The sequence below is a fragment of the Molothrus aeneus genome, chromosome 16 (assembly GCF_037042795.1).
Source record: "Molothrus aeneus isolate 106 chromosome 16, BPBGC_Maene_1.0, whole genome shotgun sequence".
NCBI classification, from domain to species: domain Eukaryota; kingdom Metazoa; phylum Chordata; class Aves; order Passeriformes; family Icteridae; genus Molothrus; species Molothrus aeneus.
Genome location: NC_089661.1, coordinates 15,710,697 through 15,729,045, shown reverse-complemented (window position 1 = coordinate 15,729,045; position 18,349 = coordinate 15,710,697). Strand labels below are relative to the sequence as shown.

Here is an 18,349-nt window from a genome sequence, read left to right as displayed (position 1 = left end):
ATGGGCCACGTTATTCTGAACCCTCTGTGAGTGCTGACACAACACTGCTCCCTCACATGACTTTCCTCTTGCTTTTTAAAGAAGTTTCCTTGTTTCGCTCTGACACAGTGGAAGTGAATTTCCAGCCAGGCAGGAGTGATAAGGGAAGAAGTGGCTGCAGAGCCCGAGGCACCCCATCCAGGAGTGAGATAAGTGACCAGGCCCCTCAGCAAGGAAGGGGCCCCCTGGCCTGGGGCGTGCAGGGCAGCCCCTCCACCCACAGCAGGAAGGGTTTGCTGCCCCCAAACCCCAGAGAGCAGGAAGAGGTCCAGCCGAGGGCAAGGGGACCAAAATAGGGAGTTGGTTCTGTGTGGAGAGTGGAGAAGGCTGCAAAGCCCAGCCTGGGGTGGGACAGATGATGGGGACACCATGAAGCCACAGATGATGGGGGACACCATGAAGCCACAGATGATGGGGACACTGTGAAGCCACAGATGATGGGGACACCATGAAGCCACAGATGATGGGGGACACTGTGAAGCCATAGATGATGGGGACACCATGAAGCCATAGATGATGGGGACACTGTGAAGCCATAGATGATGGGGACACCATGAAGCCACAGATGAAGGGGACACCGTGAAGCCACAGATGAAGGGGACACCGTGAAGCCACAGATGATGGGGGACACTGTGAAGCCACAGATGATGGGGGACACCGTGAAGCCACAGATGAAGGGGACACCATGAAGCCACAGATGATGGGGGACACCGTGAAGCCACAGATGAAGGGGACACCGTGAAGCCATAGATGATGGGGACACTATGAAGCCACAGATGAAGGGGACACCGTGAAGCCACAGATGATGGGGACACCGTGAAGCCACAGATGATGGGGACACCGTGAAGCCACAGATGATGGGGACACCGTGAAGCCACAGATGATGGGGACACCGTGAAGCCACAGATGAAGGGGACACTATGAAGCCACAGATGATGGGGACACTATGAAGCCACAGATGATGGGGACACCGTGAAGCCACAGATGATGGGGACACCGTGAAGCCACAGATGAAGGGGACACTATGAAGCCACAGATGATGGGGACACCGTGAAGCCACAGATTCCTGGCTGGAGGGAGGGCTGGCTGCACCGAGGCCCATCCCACAATGGTGCTGCTCCAACCCCAGCAAGCCCCATCAGGAAAGGGAGAGCAAACCCGAGCGTGGGCCAGGGGAGCCTCCCCCTGCCCTGGTGGGGGTGCAGCCACAGGGAGACGTGGGGTGAAGCCCCCACAGCAGCCAGCAGGCACCCACTGCAGCCAGCATTCCCTCCCAGCAATCCAGCCTTATAATTTCTGCAATTAAAAAGGGAGTTCTTCTACTGCGAGTTAAAATAGAAGTTTTTGTCACAAATTACCGGCTTTCACTCCCCTCATACCTGAGCTTAAACTAAAACTTAAATGGAAATTTACAGGAGAACGAGAAAGTGAGTCAGCCTGCCCTTCCCAACAGGCATTTATTTCCATCCTCTCGGACTCAGTTAATAGTAACAGCAGAGGAATTAAGTTTATTCCAAATGTACAGAGCCCAGAAGAGGGGAGGTGGTTTTGGAGGGAACTCCCCAGCAGCAGGGACCGCTGGATCTGCTGCTGTGGCTCCTGTCCCCACCCCAGCAGGCAGCACGGGCTGCAGAGACCCTTCCTGCTCTGCAGGGCCTGTCCCCAGGGCAGGACGTGCTGTGTTTTGTCACCCACACCACGCTGGGGAAATGGCTAACATGACCTCAAAGACAAACCAAGCTCTTTCCTTGTAACCTGCTGGGAAAACTGCAGCCAGGTGACAGCAGAGGGCCTGCACCTTCCAAAGGCTGGCACAGAGGCCAGGACAGCTGGGAATTCCCAGCTCTCAGCTGGGAGAGGAACAGCCACATTCCCAGCAAACCAAAGGTGAGGGCACAGCCACACTCCCAGCAAACCAAAGGTGAGAGCACAGCCACATTCCCATCAGACCAAAGGTGAGGGCACAGCCACATTCCCATCAGACCAAAGGTGAGGGCACAGCCACATTCCCATCAGACCAAAGGTGAGGGCACAGCCACACTCCCATCAAACCAAAGGTGAGAGCACAGCCACATTCCCATCACACCAAAGGTGAGGGCACAGCCACATTCCCATCAGACCAAAGGTGAGGGCACAGCCACACTCCCAGCAAACCAAAGGTGAGAGCACAGCAACGCTCCCACCACGAGGAGCAGGAGCCAGGCAGGGCCAGGACAGCCCTGCCATGGCCCAGCACTGGGACATGGCCAACACAGACCCTGGTGACAGAGCCAGCAGCCCCAACACCCAGCCTGGGACACTCAGGGCAGCTCTGAGACGGAGCCTGGAGCAGGAGCCAGCCCCAGGTTGTGGGGTTTGCTCCCATTTTGCACTTGAGCAGGCCGACAGCACAGGAGAAACAAAAAAAAATGTCCAAAACACATTTCAAAGTGTTGAGAACACATCTCAAAGCACCTTGTGCTCCAGCAGCAGCAGAGCTGAGGCTCAGGAGATGCACTGCAAAGCTTCCTCCCCTGCTACACATCTCCTGGGTATTCAGGTCAGCAGAGGGGCTGCTGGCAGAGCAGAAAATTCCTTTTAGGTACATAATAAGGTAGAATTGGATTCTGCTCCAAGGTGGAGAGACAAAAGCCATTTGCAGCATTTGCTGACAGGACATGTCCACAGCCCAGCCCTGCCTCCCTGCCCGCAGAGCTGAGCGCTGCAAACAAAGGAATTCACACCCCAGCTGCTTGGGAACAACATCCACCCAGTTGCAGAGGGGGAAGGAGTCTGGGCTGCAGTTTGAAGTTATTTTAGAAGAATTCTCTACGAGGGTTCAGCACCCGACCGAAATGCAAATCACCATCATGGCTTCCTGAGCAAATGAGCTATTGCTGCATTTTTTCCAGTCCGGCAGCATCTTGCTCTGAAGATCTAATAGCAGCCCCACTGAGCAGCAGCTAATTAAAGCCTTTCCTCCTGCCAAAAGCCCAGATTCAGTCTCTAAATGACCCAGTAAGTGAGACTGGTTCCACCTCAGGAGCCCTGGGAGACACTGGGTCGGCAGCTGTGCCCTTGTGCCCCTGTGGCCGTGCCCTGCTGCCAAGGCAGGGGCACCAGGGGCTGGTCCTGCTCCTCCCCTGCTGCTCCTCACAGGGATGGTTCAGAGCTACCCCGGTGCCAACCCACAGCCCTCCTTTGGACAAGGCCCTGAGGCTCCTCTGCATCCATACAGGCGAGCAAGATGGATTTGGAAACGAATGGACTGAGCTATTGGAGATGGTCCTCGGACACACCATCACACAGCAGTGAATTAGTCCAGTTTTAGAGCCATTCCTGGGGCAGAAATCTGCCCTGACAGGCTGGGCAGGAGGGGCACACCCAGGTCCTGCTCAGCCTTTGTGGCCCTTGCACACAGGGATGGCCCTCTTGGCAGCTCTGCCATCCTCCCTGGCAATTACAGGCGCTGCATGGAAGGGCACTTGGCTCCGATCAGACCCCCAAAAGCAAATTATTCCATCCAGCTCTCCAGAAACCAAGAGAACATGGAGCTGTTGATCCCTCTCCCACCAGGGCTGCTTGCCCAAGGAGCCCATACAAAACCTGGGGCAGGCCACACCAGCAAAGCCCATCTCCATCATCAGTGCCAGCAAAGGCACCTCCGCAGCAAAAACGGTGCTGAGGCATGGAAATTAGAAATAATCACTTGGGGGATTATTTCCAGCTGTGCAGGAATCTCCTGGGGGCAGTGACTTATCCTGAGTGATAACAGAGGGGCTCCAGAGCTGTCCCTGCCAGCCTGGCACAGCCTGGCACGGGCTGGCACGGCACAGCACGGCATGGCACGGCTCCTGCATGACAGGGACAGTGCATCTGCCCCAGGCACCACTTCTGTCCTTTAGGCAGCCTCTCCCTCTTGGCCACTCTCAGTTAAGGCCAGGTCTGGAGCATGGCCAGGGATTTCTCTAAGCCAAGCTCAAGTTCAGCACTGAAGTGCAGTGAATGCCAGGGAAGGGCAGAACCAAAGCCTGGTCCTCAGGCACAGCCCCCAGAGCCCTGCCAGGCTCCATCATCCCAGAGCCCTGCCAGGCTCCATCATCCCCATGGCACAGGTTCCATCCCCATGGCACAGGCTCCATCCCCGTCCCCTGCCAGGCTCCATCATCCCCATGGCACAGGTTCCATCCCCATGGCACAGGCTCCATCCCCGTCCCCTGCCAGGCTCCATCATCCCCATGGCACAGGTTCCATCCTCATGGCACAGGCTCCATCCCCGTCCCTGCAGCCAGGGCTGCTCCCCCTCGGGAGCTGCTCCCCCTCTGGGTGCGCCTCTCCCCAGCAGCGCCGCTGCGCTGGGAGGGCTCCGGAGCCGGAGCCACAGTAAATAATGACTTTGCACTGCGTCAGGAGCTAATCCACTCAGTGATGCAAATGAAATTCATGGGCCACTTCCCCCTCACTCCGGCTCCTCATGATATTATAAAACAATCCTGACTTCATCGCGATGTCACCGCGGCTGCAGGAAGCCTTCAGGGGAGCCAGGACGACTTTCACTCCTCTTCACCACCTCACTCTCTCATTCTTCTGCTATAATTGGAAATCATGAAAATGCATTTGTTCATGTGCTCCGAGTGTCAGCTATTCAATGAGCTTGTGCTCTCCGTGCAGACCAGCAGAATAAAGGTATTTAACCGCTCCCCCCAAAGGTGAAGCTATTCCTGTTGCATCCTTTCACATGGCAACAAAAGACAGGGAGGAATCCACCAGCAGGATCAGCTGGAGCACGCTGGCAGCACAGCACGAGGAAGAGGAAGAACAGCTGAAGGCTGGGATTTAGACATCTGAATCTTTTTTAGCTTCCCTGCTGCTGACTAAATATCAAATGTAGGAAGACGAGAGCAGAACCACAAGAGACTGGAGATTTTAAACATAGAATCAGAGAACCCTGGAATGGTTTGGGTTGGAAGGGACCTTAAGGCTCATCTTGTTCCAACCCTTGCCATGGCAGGGACACCTCCCACTGTCCCAGGTGGCTCCAGCCCCAGTGCCCAGCCTGGCCTTGGGCACTGCCAGGACCCAGGGGCAGCCCCAGCTGCTCTGGGCACCTGTGCCAGGGCTGCCCACCCTGCCAGGGAACGATTCCCAATTCCCAATATCCCATCCATCCCTGCCCTCTGGCAGTGGGAGCCATTCCCTGGCTCCTGTCCCTCCATCCTTGTCCCCAGTCCCTCTGCAGCTCTCCTGGAGCCCCTTCAGGCCCTGCAGGGGCTCTGAGCTCTCCATGGATCCTTCTCCTCTCCAGGTGAGCACCCCCAGCTCTGCCAGCCTGGCTCCAGCCCTGGATTCCTCTGGACTGGCTCCAGCAGCCCCAGGTCCCCAGGCACAAGCCCTGAGTGGCAGCACAGGCAGAGCCACAGCTCACAGCTCCTGCTGCAGACACCCCTGCACAGACAGCAGCTATCCCCCATTTTCCCAACCACACCCCAAAAATACACAACTCATCTCCTGCTTAGAGCTGGAAAGCTTCCCTTGTTCCAAAGACTGAGCTTCCCACCCAAAGAGGGAAGCTCACAGACTGGCTCCTTGGAAAAACCCAGATTTAAGTAGATGCAAAAACGCCAGTTTTCAGGGAGCTGTGCCATAACAAGCCTCAAGTTTGCAAATCCAGTAACTTCCATGTACTGGAGCTTATTAATATTGGATTTTTTGGCAGGCACTGCCTTGTCCAGCTCGGATTAGCAGCAAGTATATCCTGCTTGTCAGATTTAAACAAGATGTATAAATCTGGCACAAAAGCAAGACCAAATATGGAAGCAAATTATTTAAATTGACAAGATGTAGCTCACAAGCACTAAGCACTCACAGTCAGTGCCCATCAGCTGGGGCAGGGAGGCTCCTGCTCTGGGCCACGGGAGTTCAGCTCTCAGGCAAGGGCCACACGAGGTTACCCACCCCAAACACTCACTAATCCCAGTACCAGGCTGCACGGGGATTTATTTTGTTTTTGCACACGATGGGAAGAGCAGAGGGCGATAAACAGCAGAGGGAGTCAGCCCAAAACCCCTGAAAAGCAAAGAGCTTGAGCAGAGGCACAGGAGGGACGGCCTGGCTGGCAGAGGTGACCCAGAGCCCTGTCCCCGTGTGGGACACGTGGCTGCAGGGGCAGGATGGGCCAGGGCATGGCCAGGGCATGGCCAGGGGCCAGCAGGGCCCAGCAGCTGCCAGGGAGGAGCAGCAGAGCAGAGCAGGGCCCCATCTGCCCCACGATGCTGCAGGAGCAGAGCTGTCGCCTCTCATGAAAGGCACTGCCCGTCACAGGGAGCAGCCTCGGCTGTCAGGAGCCACGGCCAGGGCTCCAGAGGGGCCCTGGGAGGGCTCAGCCAGCTCCCACCATGAGCAGGAGTCATCCTCAGCAGGGGAAAGCCAGTGCTGCTGGCAGGTTCTGAGTGACAGAGCTCAGGTGCTTCTCACAGCACAACATTTCCATTGGTTTCATTTCCCCTACAGAGGCCAGTCCAAACCAGGATGGGTCAATCCCTCAATCCCTAGGGCCCAGGGGAGCACAGCAAAGCCACACAAACCACCTGCACACAGGAGCAGCCCTTTGGCCAGAGCCATCCCCTCAGCTGGGCCAGCCCAGCCTTGGCCACCCTCTCCAAAGGGGAGACACCTCTGGGGTGCTGAGAGAAGCAGCTCCCAGCACACAGCTCTGTCCCTGCAGCCCCTCCCCACAGCCAGGGCAACTTCCTTGCCACAGCCCTCCTTGGGATGGGGCAGAGGAGGGAGCAGAGAGACCCCAGAGCCTCCGTGGGTCCCATGGGGATCCTGTGCTCCCGGGTGAGGGCAGCCTGTCCCTGCAGGGCTCTGTGGTTTGGAGCTGTGCCTTCCCTTCCCAGGAACAGCTACAGCCAGCACTGACACTTCTGGGAGTTGCTTCTGCTTAACACAGAATTCAGCTGCCACCAACCACCACCAGAGCTTTCTTCCTGTCTCCCCCGTGCCCTCTGCGGCTCTTGTGGAAACGCTGAGTGCCTGGTGCAGGGGCCTGCAGGACAGGGCCAGGCTGTCCCTCCCTGCTGGGCAGCAGCCCCTGACACCCCTGACCTCTGCTGGGGCTGAAGAGCCCCAGAGAGATTTGCACCTTCCTCTATCGGGGCAAAACCGAGGCAGTTTCTGTGTCATTTCCCATCTCTGGTGTTCACAGCACCTTTCTGCCTCCAGGGACTCCTGGCCATGGCACAGAGGCCACCAGCAGCAGCCCAGACCAGTGCTGGGTGCGTGGATGGAGGGGCTCAGAGCTGCCCTTTCCCTGAGGGACAGCCCTGGTCTCTGCCACCCTGAGCCCCAGATCTCCGTTCAGGTACCAGGGGTGAGGGCACTGTGTCACCCAGGGAGCCCCTGCAGGGTCCCATCCAAGGGGCCCAGCACCTGTGGGTTCTGCTAAACCCCAGAGTACAGGACTGAGGCACTGCAGGGAATGGAAAAGGCCTTGGCCAGGCTTCATTTCCTGCAGCAGCAGCACCTGGCAGGGCTGGAGGGGCTCTGGAGCTCCCTGTGCCCGGTGTCCCCTCCCTCACCCAGGGCTGTGGGGCAGCACACAGAGCACGGGGCTGCCAACCCAGGCCTGCAGGCAGGACCCCCACACCAGGACCCCTGGTTTTGTGCTGCTGCCTTTCCCAAAGAGCTCCTTTTTGACAACCTGCATCCTCCAAGAGCTCAGGAACACGCTGCCCAGCACCTGGGGCTGCTCCTTACTCACCCATGCTGAGTGGCTCTGGTGGATGGGCTGGCAGAGCAGTGACTCACAGAGCCTCACTGGTGGCATTCACCCCACCAGCACACTCTGTGCTGCCCCTGGGGCTGAGCTGCAGCACAGGCACACGGAGGCCACCAGCCCAGGGTGGGGGCTGCCAGCTGTGTCCCTGGGCAGCCAATCCTCCCACAGCTGGGCTGCTGCAGGAAAAGCCCCCAGACCCTTCCCTGGGCACGATCCCACGCCAGGCAGCACTGCAGACACCCCCTCTGTGAGCACACACCTGCAGCTCGGGGGAAAGCACCTCCACCTGGCCCTTCTGAGCACAGCCTGTGACCGGGTGATTCGGGCACTCCTGCCCTGGCTGATCACAGGCACAGCCCCGAGCCAATTCCATTCCCCAGGCACTGGGATCCTGCCAGCAGACCCAAAGGGCCACTGAGGAGCCTCTCTGGTGTTCTCGGGTCTTTGCCTGGGGAGCTGCAGGAGGAGGAGGAGGAGGAGGAGGAGCTGTGCTGGCTGGAAGGAGGAAGGGCAGCAGCCCACAGCAAGGGCTTGCACAAGTGCCCTCCCTGCAGCTCCTGCAGAGAGCCCAGCAGATAACAGGATCCACAGCAAGTGCTGAGAGCCGGTTCAGCCCCTCCTCCTGCTCCTCAGCAGACACCAAACCCTCAAGGTCTTGCTCTGTTTCACAGCTCAGGCAGCGGGTGCCCACCCCCAGCTCGCTGCCAGGGGAGGATGCCCCACACACCTGCCAGGGCTGCAGGAATCTGCAGGATCACACGAGTGTGAGCGAGCAGGCGTGCAGAAATGCCAGCACTGTTTGCTGAGGAGTCTCCTTAGAGACAGCCCAGGCATTGAATTCCCCAGGAAGTCTCAATGGCTGGGGAATAATCAAGGCAGAGGCTCGGGACCGGGGTGGTTCAAACTCTGCAGCGGTGTCAGAGGCAACAGGCACAGGGTGCTGCACACCCTCCTGCCAGGCACCCCAGTGCCCAGCTCCAGAGCCCGCAGGCAGCGTCCTGGGGCTGGCACCAGCCAGCAAGGGATACCCCGGCAGGGAGCCAGGCCCCCTCATCAGCCGGCCCGAGATGGTTTTAGGATGCCAGCTATCTCCAGAGATAAGAAAGAGAAACCCACCCTGCAGCTGCGGGGGGAGGGAAGGAGAAACCACTTCCACTGCGAGAGAGAGAGAGAGATGGGCGAGCCCCTGTGTGCTGCACAGGACAGCAGAGAAACAGATCTGTCCCTGCCCCACAGCGCCAAAACCCACCCCAAACCAGCCCGTGACAAAAGAGCTCCCTGCCAGCCCAGGTGAGTGTCCCCAGCTCCAGGGCCAGCCTGGCAGGGACCCTGCTGGGGACACAGGCTCCCATCTCTGTCAGCTCTGTGTGCACCGGGCTGTGCAGCACCACAGCCCATCCGTGCAGCCAGCGGGGCCAGCCCCACTTCCCTTTTCTGCTGTCCCTGCTCTGCAGCGCTGCCCTGCTGCCCCAGCCCCTGTGGGGACACACACACACCCCACTGGCCTGGGGACACACACACTGCTGGCTGGGACAGACTGGGGACAGACACACACCCCACTGGCCTGGGGACACACACACTGCTGGCTGGGACAGACTGGGGACAGACACACACCCTGCCAGCCTGGAGACACACACCCCTCTGGCCTGGGGACAGACTGGGGACAGACACACACCCCTCTGGCCTGGGGACAGACTGGGGACAGACACACACCCCTCTGGCCTGGGGACAGACACAGTTCCAGCACCCAGAGCTGCGTTGCCACCGCACCGAAACCCCTCCGAAATCACGTTTCCAATTTCTGCAGCATTATATAATTAGCATCGTTTGTGTTGCAAAAAAGTAATTGCAGTAACATTTTTAATTAGTCTATTTGAACACTAACATTTCTCCAGTGTGCATAATATGTTGACACGAAATTGCTGGGTTTGAGGCGACTCGGGATGATTGGGGTTTGTTTTGCTTTTGTTTCTGACTTGTTCAGCGCAGGCAATGGGAGCCGGCAGGCAGCCCGCAGAGCGGCTGCAGGGGAGAGCAAAGTGTGATGGGTTTCACTTCCTTCTGGGGGGAGGAAGGGAGCCTTGAGAGGGCTCTGAGCAAGAGAGAAATACTTGCTTGAGAGGGGAGGCCGGGGTGACATTTCCCAGCTGCTCTCAGATGTTCTGGTCTCAGATGTTGACTCGTGGAAACACAAAACAGAACGGGAGCGCTGGCCTTGGAGGACGGGGAGAGGCAAACCTGCAGGGAGGAATCCTGTGTGGTGCAAGCCTTGGAAGGAGATCTAATCTGAAGAGTGTCTTTGCTTACTGAGTCACAAGCAGGGACAAGAAGTAAACATTCTCCCAAGAAAAGTTACTGCATGACATCCAAGCACACATTACCAAATGATGCTTTTTTCTCCCCCCTTTCTCTTCAGGAAGAATCAAGATTCTCCTTTCCAAGAGCTTCTCTACATGGTACACACGAAAGCAGCGACAGATGCAGGTTATTTTTTGCTCCCAAGTGTGAATCATGTTCCCCTGCTCCTCACCTCTGCCCAGCCACAGCGACTGCAGGCTGAGCAAACCCAGCTCCAGGGGACACGTGCCCCTCACAGGATGCCCTCCCTGACCCCACAGGGGCCAGGAGCTGCCTGGACAGCAGGAGAAACAGCCCCGAGGGTGCCAAGGCGGGGGAAACACCAGCAGGGAGGAAGGAGAAAGCTGACAGCTCCCAGAGCAGCACATCCCCAGGAGGAGAGCAGAACTCCACTCCCAGAAGCTTTCAGAGCAGTTCCCTTTGCTTTAGCATCCTACAGCACTTGAGGAGAGCCAAAGCTTGGCTTCCCCACGCTGCAGACACCAGGGGCTGCTCCCTCCCAAAGCACCCTTGGCGCTGGCACTGCCCGGCTGGACCCCAGCTGGGGAAGGGCAGAACGCACACACTCTCCTTTTCTCTATTCCTGACAAGCTTCTGCACCTTCCAGAGGGGAGAACCCCTCTGTACCACGGGCTGAGAGGCAGCCAGGGGGCAGCGAGCCTCCCTCGGGAGGAGTTCACATCTTCCTGGCAGCTCCAGGCGCATCCCTCAGCCTCCAACACCCACAAGGTATTGATTTCTTCTTGTTCAGCCGCCAGGAGCAGCCCTGCTCCTGGAGGGCTGTGCTCAGCCTCCCCTGCCCACACCCAGACACTTTCTGGCTCACCAGAGAGACGTTGGCCCAGGAAGTGTTCAGATGAGCACAAGGATAAGGAGGAGATGGTGTGCGAGGATAAGCAGCAGATTAGCAGGCTATTAAGTGGCATTTTGTGGTACCCATTAGTATTTCAAGCTACAAAGAGTCAGTTTCTGCTAACTTCCTGCCAAAAGTCACAAGTAATGAGCTAATTAACAATCTAATTATTGCAAATGCCCTAGAAAGAAATCAGGGCGCAGGTGAAAACCTACTTAAAGCGGGCACAGCAGCGGGAAGAGCTGAGAGCAGACAGGCACGTGCCCCAGCTGCATCCCAGCCATCCCGCAGCACAACGGGATCAGACACTCGGGGAAGTTGTTAAAGTTAAATTAAAGCTGTGCTCAGCAAAGGGAGAGCAGCCCTCACCCCGGAGCCCTGTGGGGCTGAGGAACCCCTACACACGAGCCAGCCCTGGCATTTTCTGCCTCCGTGTCAACATTTGCCAAGCTCAACAGCAGCTGTGGCACAACCTGTGGGGCACAGACCCAGAGCTGGTGGTCCTTGCACAGTCCAGCATGGGCACAGCTCCTCTGGCACGGCTGGACAGGGCAGTGCCAGCCCTGGCACCTCCAGCTCTGCCTCCCAGCAGGACAAGCCCCGGGCAGCCGTGAGCAGGGCAGAGACCTCTGGGTTGAGTTCCCGAGCTGGAAATGCCCTGCAGGGAGACACGGGGTGTCCTCACCCCAGCTGGGAGTGCCCTGCAGGGACACAGAGCAGTGTCTGCACCCCGGGGCACTGCTGGGGTACCCTCACTGTGCCCTGCAGACAGACAAACAGCGTGCCCTGCACCCTCACTGTGCCCTGCAGACAGACACACACCGTGTCCTGCACCCTCACTGTGCCCTGCAGACAGACACACACCGTGTCCTGCACCCCGGGGCACTGCTGGGGTACCCTCACCATGATGGGCATCACCCCACAGCTGCCTCCCCCACGGGAGCACCTTCCCCTGGGCACCCCAGCACGGCCCAGCTGGGCTCTGGGGAAGGCCACAGATCGGTGATTTCAGGAGAGCAGAGACTGGGCTGGTGTGCAGAGCTGGAGCTGCAGGATTCCCTGCTGCACAGTCGGTATTCCCTGTGACACACACACACACACGTCTGTAACGCCAGAGTCACCTGCCAAGGGGGGTCTCAAGGCAGAGGGGGATGTCACAGACCTGTCCCACACCCCTGGGGCTGGCACTGACCCCCTGGCAGTGCTGCTGCTGCCACTGCAGCTCACGAGGGCTCCTGGCCCCCGAGCCGGGGCTGCGCTGCTCGGCCACCCCCAGCCCAGCTCCACCTGCTGCCCTCGCGGCCAGGGCTGCTTCAACACTGCCCAAAAGCATCCGAGGGCAAACCTTGGAGCAAGAGCACCGTTACAGGTCTGGATAACAGCTCCTGACAGCTGCAGGAGACTTGGAAAGGCGCCAGGTACCCGACCCTGGATGCTCAGGTAGAACTGAGCAGGCTCTGGAAATAACGCAGGCAAACCCTGCCGGGCTGGGGTGGTCCCCACCTCTCCACAACACGCTCTGCATTTCACAGACATGGTGTTTGCACAAATACACCTCGCTGTAAGGGAAGTCAGGGAATTCATTCACAGCCAGGAAAGCCTGGGAACACCAAACCAGAGATCCGAGGTGCACAGAATTCCTCTCAGTAACGTGACTGAGCTGCCCATGTGTGAAATCTCAGGTACCAGGGGAAGCTGTGACCTTGAGAAGCAGCCCTAGGATACATTTTAATCTTCATATCCACTCTCCTCTGCCTGCCAACACCTGCCCAGGCCTTCAGGCTGGGCTTTGGGAGGTGGCAGGGAGATGGCTTTGGTATTTTAAGGTTATATGCGTGTGGCAAGTGTTACGGATGAGGAGCAGCATCATTTAAATTGGATTAGCCTCACACTGCTCGTGCAGGCAGCTGCAGGGATGCTTCAGACCCAGCCCAGCTCCTCACACCGTGTGCCACTCCAAAACCCCAAGGACAGCTGCGAAGAGGAGCCTTTCAGAGCTCTAAAGCATGTTCGTTTTCATGCCAAATACCTCAACTTGGGAATCAGCCACCCACCAAAATAAAACTCTGTCCCAAATATTCACAAAAGCAAAATTTCACTGCCAGCAGCTGCGAGAGCAGCCCCGATTGAACCCCAGGCAGGTGGGACCCAGGGGCCAGGGGAGCCCGAGCAGGAGCAGCCCCCAGCTGGGCTGGCTACAGCAGCAACCTGAGAACGCCTGGGTAATTCAGCCGAATTTCCCGGGGGGACATCCCGAATTTCCCTGAAGAGCCTCTCCAGAATCCCGGCATCATCAGAACAAAGAATTACGGTCATAGTAACCCGGCTACTGCAACATATTTGGTTATAAAGCCTCATTTTTTTCCCCAGCAACACAACCAAGCCGTTCAAGCCCTCGCCGGCTGCGCAGTTCCAGCCGGAGCAGCCCTCGCCCAGCCCGTTCGCCACCCAGCACATGTTTTGGTGTTAAGTACATTAAAAACAAACTCCCCTCGCCCTTTTTCGGGGGATTTAGCTCCAGTCCCGGGAGCTTATCTCTGCTAACGAGACCCGACCGGCTTAAAGGCACCGACTAGTTGCTGGGTTGATTAAAAAATGACTAAGCTGCTTCGCGGGGCCGCGGGGATGGAGCGCGCAGGGGACGCGGGGATGCTCGGGCCGGGGACGCGGGGATGGCGCCCGCAGGGGACGGACGCGGAGCACGGGCTCCCTCAGCCCCCCGGCAGCGCCACACTCACCTTGACACTGGAAGCCCTGCTTGCCGAAGCCCCTGCGGAGAGAGAGGCGGAGTGAGACACCGGCCCCGGCCCCGCGGCGCAGCGACCCTGCCGGAGACGCCGGCCGGGGGGGAACGGGCACCGGGGGCACCGGGATGGGATGGGATGGGATGGGATGGGATGGGAGGGATGGGGGGAGCGGGGACGGGAGCGGAGGGGGCCCGGAGGATGGCGAGGGTGAGCCCGAGGAGGGGCGTCCCGCCGAGCCGGTGTCCCGGAGCGGCCGCGGCGGTGCGGGCAAGGCTCACCAGATGAAGTCGGTGCAGTGGCTGCAGAAGGTGGGCTGCTTGAAGAAGCGCGCCGTGAACTTGTGGTTCTTCACCTCGTGCACGTTCTTCTGCCGCAGGGCGCCCTTGCGGGCGAAGCGCACCGGGCCCTCCTCGCCCTCGGGGCCCGGCGCTGCCGCGGGCGGCTCGGCCATGCTGCGCGGGGGCTGCGGGCCCGGCCCGGCCCGCTCCGCTGCCGCTGCTCCGCCGCCGCTGCCGCTGCTCCGCCGGCGCTGCCGGGGCCGCGCTCGGGGCCGCTGCCCGCAGCTGGCGGGAGGCTCCGACACCGCCCGCCGCGCCACGCCCCCTCATTTACATACGGCACGGCCCCGCCCTCATCTGCATCGCCGGCCCCGCCCCCGGCACCTCGCGGCACCGCAAGCCCCGCCCGCCGAGCGTCTCGCACGGCCACGCCCCGCTCGATTTGCATGTTGATTTGCATGGGGCCCGGGCCCGCCCTTCATTTGCATAGAGCGTCTGCATCCCGCGGGGATGCGCGGGGAGAAGCGGGCACTGACAGGGATGGACAGTGGGAATGGGCAGGGATGGACAGCGGGAATGGGCAGGGATGGACACTGGGAATGGGCAGGGATGGACACTGGGAATGGGCAGGGATGGACAGCGGGAATGGACAGGGATGGACAGCGGGAATGGACAGGGATGGACACTGGGAATGGACAGGGATGGACACTGGGAGCAGACAGGGATGGACAGTGGGAGCAGACAGGGATGGACAGTGGGAATGGACAGGGATGGACACTGGGAATGGGCAGGGATGGACGCTGGGAATGGGCAGGGATGGACAGCGGGAATGGACAGGGATGGACACTGGGAATGGACAGGGATGGACACTGGGAGCAAACAGGGATGGACAGTGGGAATGGACAGGGATGGACACTGGGAATGGGCAGGGATGGACGCTGGGAATGGACAGGGATGGACACTGGGAATGGGCAGGGATGGACAGCGGGAATGGACAGGGATGGACAGCGGGAATGGACAGGGATGGACAGCGGGAATGGACAGGGATGGACAGCGGGAACGGGCAGGGATGGACACTGGGAATGGACAGGGATGGACAGCGGGAATGGACAGGGATGGACACTGGCAATGAGCAGGGATGGACACTGGGAACGGACAGGGATGGACACTGAGCAGGGGCAGGGATGGACACGGAGCACGGGCAGGGACAGACCCTGGCCATCAGCCCACGTGAGGCTCTGGGCAGGGTCACCAAGGCAGGGACATTGTCCTGTCCCACTGCCCCAGCCGGCAGGTGGGGAACGAGCAGGACTCAGTGGGAGGTAGATGTGGATGTGGATGTCTTCGTGCCGGCCATGGGGACACCTGCACTGCCCCATGCCCTCTGCAGGACTGGCAGTGACACTGCTGGCTCCTCCTGAGTCCCAGACTTCCCACTGTTGAATGGCTTTTTTCTGCAGAACATGAGTCAAGTCCAGAGGGGATCCAGGCAGGAGCTCTGGCACAGCAGCTGAGCCAGGCTGGGCACTGGGCTCACACAGACACGGGGCTCACACTGACATGGGGATCACACAGACATGGGGCTCACACAGACACCAGGATCACACAGACACGGGGCTCACACAGACACCAGGATCACACAGACACGGGGCTCACTCTGACATGGGGATCACACAGACACCAGGATCACACAGACACCAGGATCACACAGACATGGGGCTCACTCTGACATGGGGATCACACAGACACGGGGATCACACACACTGACACAGGGCTCACACACACACACACAGGGCTCACACACACACACACAGGGCTCACACTGACACAGGGCTCACACTGACATGGGGATCACACACACACACACAGGGCTCACACACACACACACACACAGGGCTCACACTGACACAGGGCTCACACAGACACTGGGCACAAACCACCAGCTCAGTGGGCTTCTGGGAATGATGTTTTGAATTTGAATTTGCAGTTGGAATAATGATCTTCTTTTACCAACCCACTGCAAGCATCTCAGCTGGCTGGCACAGAGGAGTTTTCCAACCACATCCACCATTCATCTCTCTCACTCCCTGACAGCACCCACAGACATGGAAAATTGGATCCATCAGCCTCCTCCTCTGACATCCAGGTCTCCCTGGGCCCGCCTGGTGCTGCATTGTCCTGCTCTGGGTGCTGAGGAGATGAGAATTCGAATCAAAACATGAGACAACTCCAAGTGAAACGTAACCATATTTCCACAAACAAGTCTTTCCAAATTCTCATTTCTGGGATTTAATTCTGGATCTGCATCCACGTGATCCTTCCCCTTTTGAGGTCCAGGACCATCCCTGCTCCGCTGTGATCCAGCCCTCCATCCTACATGCTCTTTCTGTGAAGAAAGCCCCACTCACTCCATGGAATTAAACACCCAGGAGGCTTTCCCGAAATAGGCCCAGGGCTGTTATTATGCAGCTGCTTTAAAAGGTTCGCTGCAGTAATAAAACGGGGCTGACCTGTCCTGCTGATGTCACCCTCGCAGGAGCAGCAGGCTGGTTCCATCTCTCAGCACCGCCTGATTTTCCTGCTAAGAAGGAGAAATGAATTGCAGCTGTCCCTGCTGGTGCTGTGCCATGCTGGGAGGGCTGAGGGAAGGTCCCCGGGGTGTGTGGGGGCCACACGTGGGGCTGTGTGTGCCCAGCAGCGCCGGCCACGCCAGGGGACCCCTGCCCCGGAGCCCCGCTGGCTGCGGGCTCACCCAGGGAGCTGTGGAGCAGGAATAGCTCCTCCTGCACGGGAAGGAACCCAGCAATAATGGCAATAATTACAGGGCGGTTTGGCTCCTTCCCCCCGCACTGTTTGAGGGGAGAGGGGTGTTCCCCTCAGCGCTGCTGCGCTGCACGTGGAGCCACTCCGGGCTGCGTTCTGCTCGTTTTAACTGTAAACTCTGGGCTCTGCCTGCTTCTGCCTTGTTGTTTTTTACTGTATGTTCCCATTTCCAAGGACAGCCCCCAGAACTGCTGCGTGTGGAATGCAGAGAATATGGCTTTCATTTCCCCCTACAAGTGTTGATAATCATGATAATCATGCTCAAACTTTTGTCACTGCTGGGCCGCGGTACAAAAGCACAAAAGCCAGGTACAGTTCTTGCTCTCAGGGGATTGCTTTCTTCTTTCCTTAGTTTACGTAATTCTACTTAATTTTACTTTTTTCATTATTTAGTGCGCTCTGAGTCACGTCACGTTAAAGGCAGGATCTTCATGGCCATGCTAATTTTCACAAAAGCTGAGGGCCAGATCCCCCCAGCACTCTGATGCTGTGGGGATGAACATCCCAGCAGCTCCTTCCTCTGAGGAAGCTGTTCTATTTATCAAAGCGAGGGCAGTCCCCAGGTGTGCAGAGGGACTCTCACACAAACAACCCCGAGCAGCCGCTCTCGGGGGAGCACAGCGGTGGAGCAGAGGGGAAACCAGCCCAGTTCTCTCCTGTTCCCATGAAAGCCTCTGTTCTAACGCTGCTTTCCCCTCCACCAGCTCCTGCTGCAGAGCAGGCACCGAAGCCCCAGCGCAGTGGGAAGAGGAGTCTCAGTGCCTGCCACGCCATGGAGCTGCCACAGCCGAGCTCGGCTCCCTCCCCGGCTGCCGGGGCACAGGAGGCAGCGGGAGCAGGGCAGCCTCCCCTGGAGCGTGATTCACATCCTCAGGAAGGGACCTCATCCTCCCCCTCCTCATCCTCCCCGCAGGCAGCCGAGGAGCTGCCCTGGCAAGGGGCAGCTGGAGCAGCCACGGGGAAATGTGGCAGCGGCGAGCCCGGCGTGAGCTGCGGGGTCGGGGCAGGGGCCGGGACTCGAACCGCGCCAGGCAATCCCGCAGCCCCAACAACGGGGCCCGGGGGCTCGGGTGACTGCAAGGGATGGGGATGGGCTGTGCTGGACAGCGCCAGCCCCCGGCCTCAGCCCCGCCAGAGCCAGCCCCAAGGGCCAGCAAAGGGACACAAACCCCAAGGGCCAGCAAAGGGACACAGCCCCAAGGGCCAGCAAAGGGAGACAATCCCAAAGCCACAGCCAGCCCCAAGGGCCAGCAAAGGGACACAGCGCCAAGGGCCAGCAAAGGGACACAACCCCAAAGCCAAGCGGAATTTCCCCATTTCCTGGGAAAGCTCTGCCGCACACGTGCAGGAGGGAGCCCCTGGCTGTGCAGGAGCCCCTGGCTGTGCGGGAGCCGCAGTCCCGGTCCCCTCCTGCGGGCGCTGCAGCCTCCAGCCCGCGCTGATGGGGGGATGCTGCTGCCCTGCTGCCCGCACCGGCCTCCTCTGGAGGGTT

The 18,349-nt window shown here is 59.1% G+C and overlaps 1 protein-coding gene across 3 annotated transcripts in view; it reads right to left on the bottom strand.

Moving 5' to 3' along the window:
* The window catches only part of PRKCB (protein kinase C beta), a 99,768-nt gene extending 85,541 nt beyond the window's left edge, over positions 1 to 14,227 (bottom strand). For all 3 annotated transcript variants that reach the window (XR_010784625.1, XM_066560860.1, XM_066560859.1), the window contains exons 1-2: positions 14,035 to 14,227; positions 13,748 to 13,779 (exon numbers count right to left, since the gene is read on the bottom strand). Coding sequence is in view for 2 of the 3 variants with exons in the window: in XM_066560860.1 (XP_066416957.1) it covers positions 13,748 to 13,779; positions 14,035 to 14,207 (205 nt within the window). In the remaining variant the exon portion in view is untranslated. The remainder of the gene's footprint in view (positions 1 to 13,747; positions 13,780 to 14,034) is intronic.
* Positions 14,228 to 18,349: the final 4,122 nt, after the last annotated feature.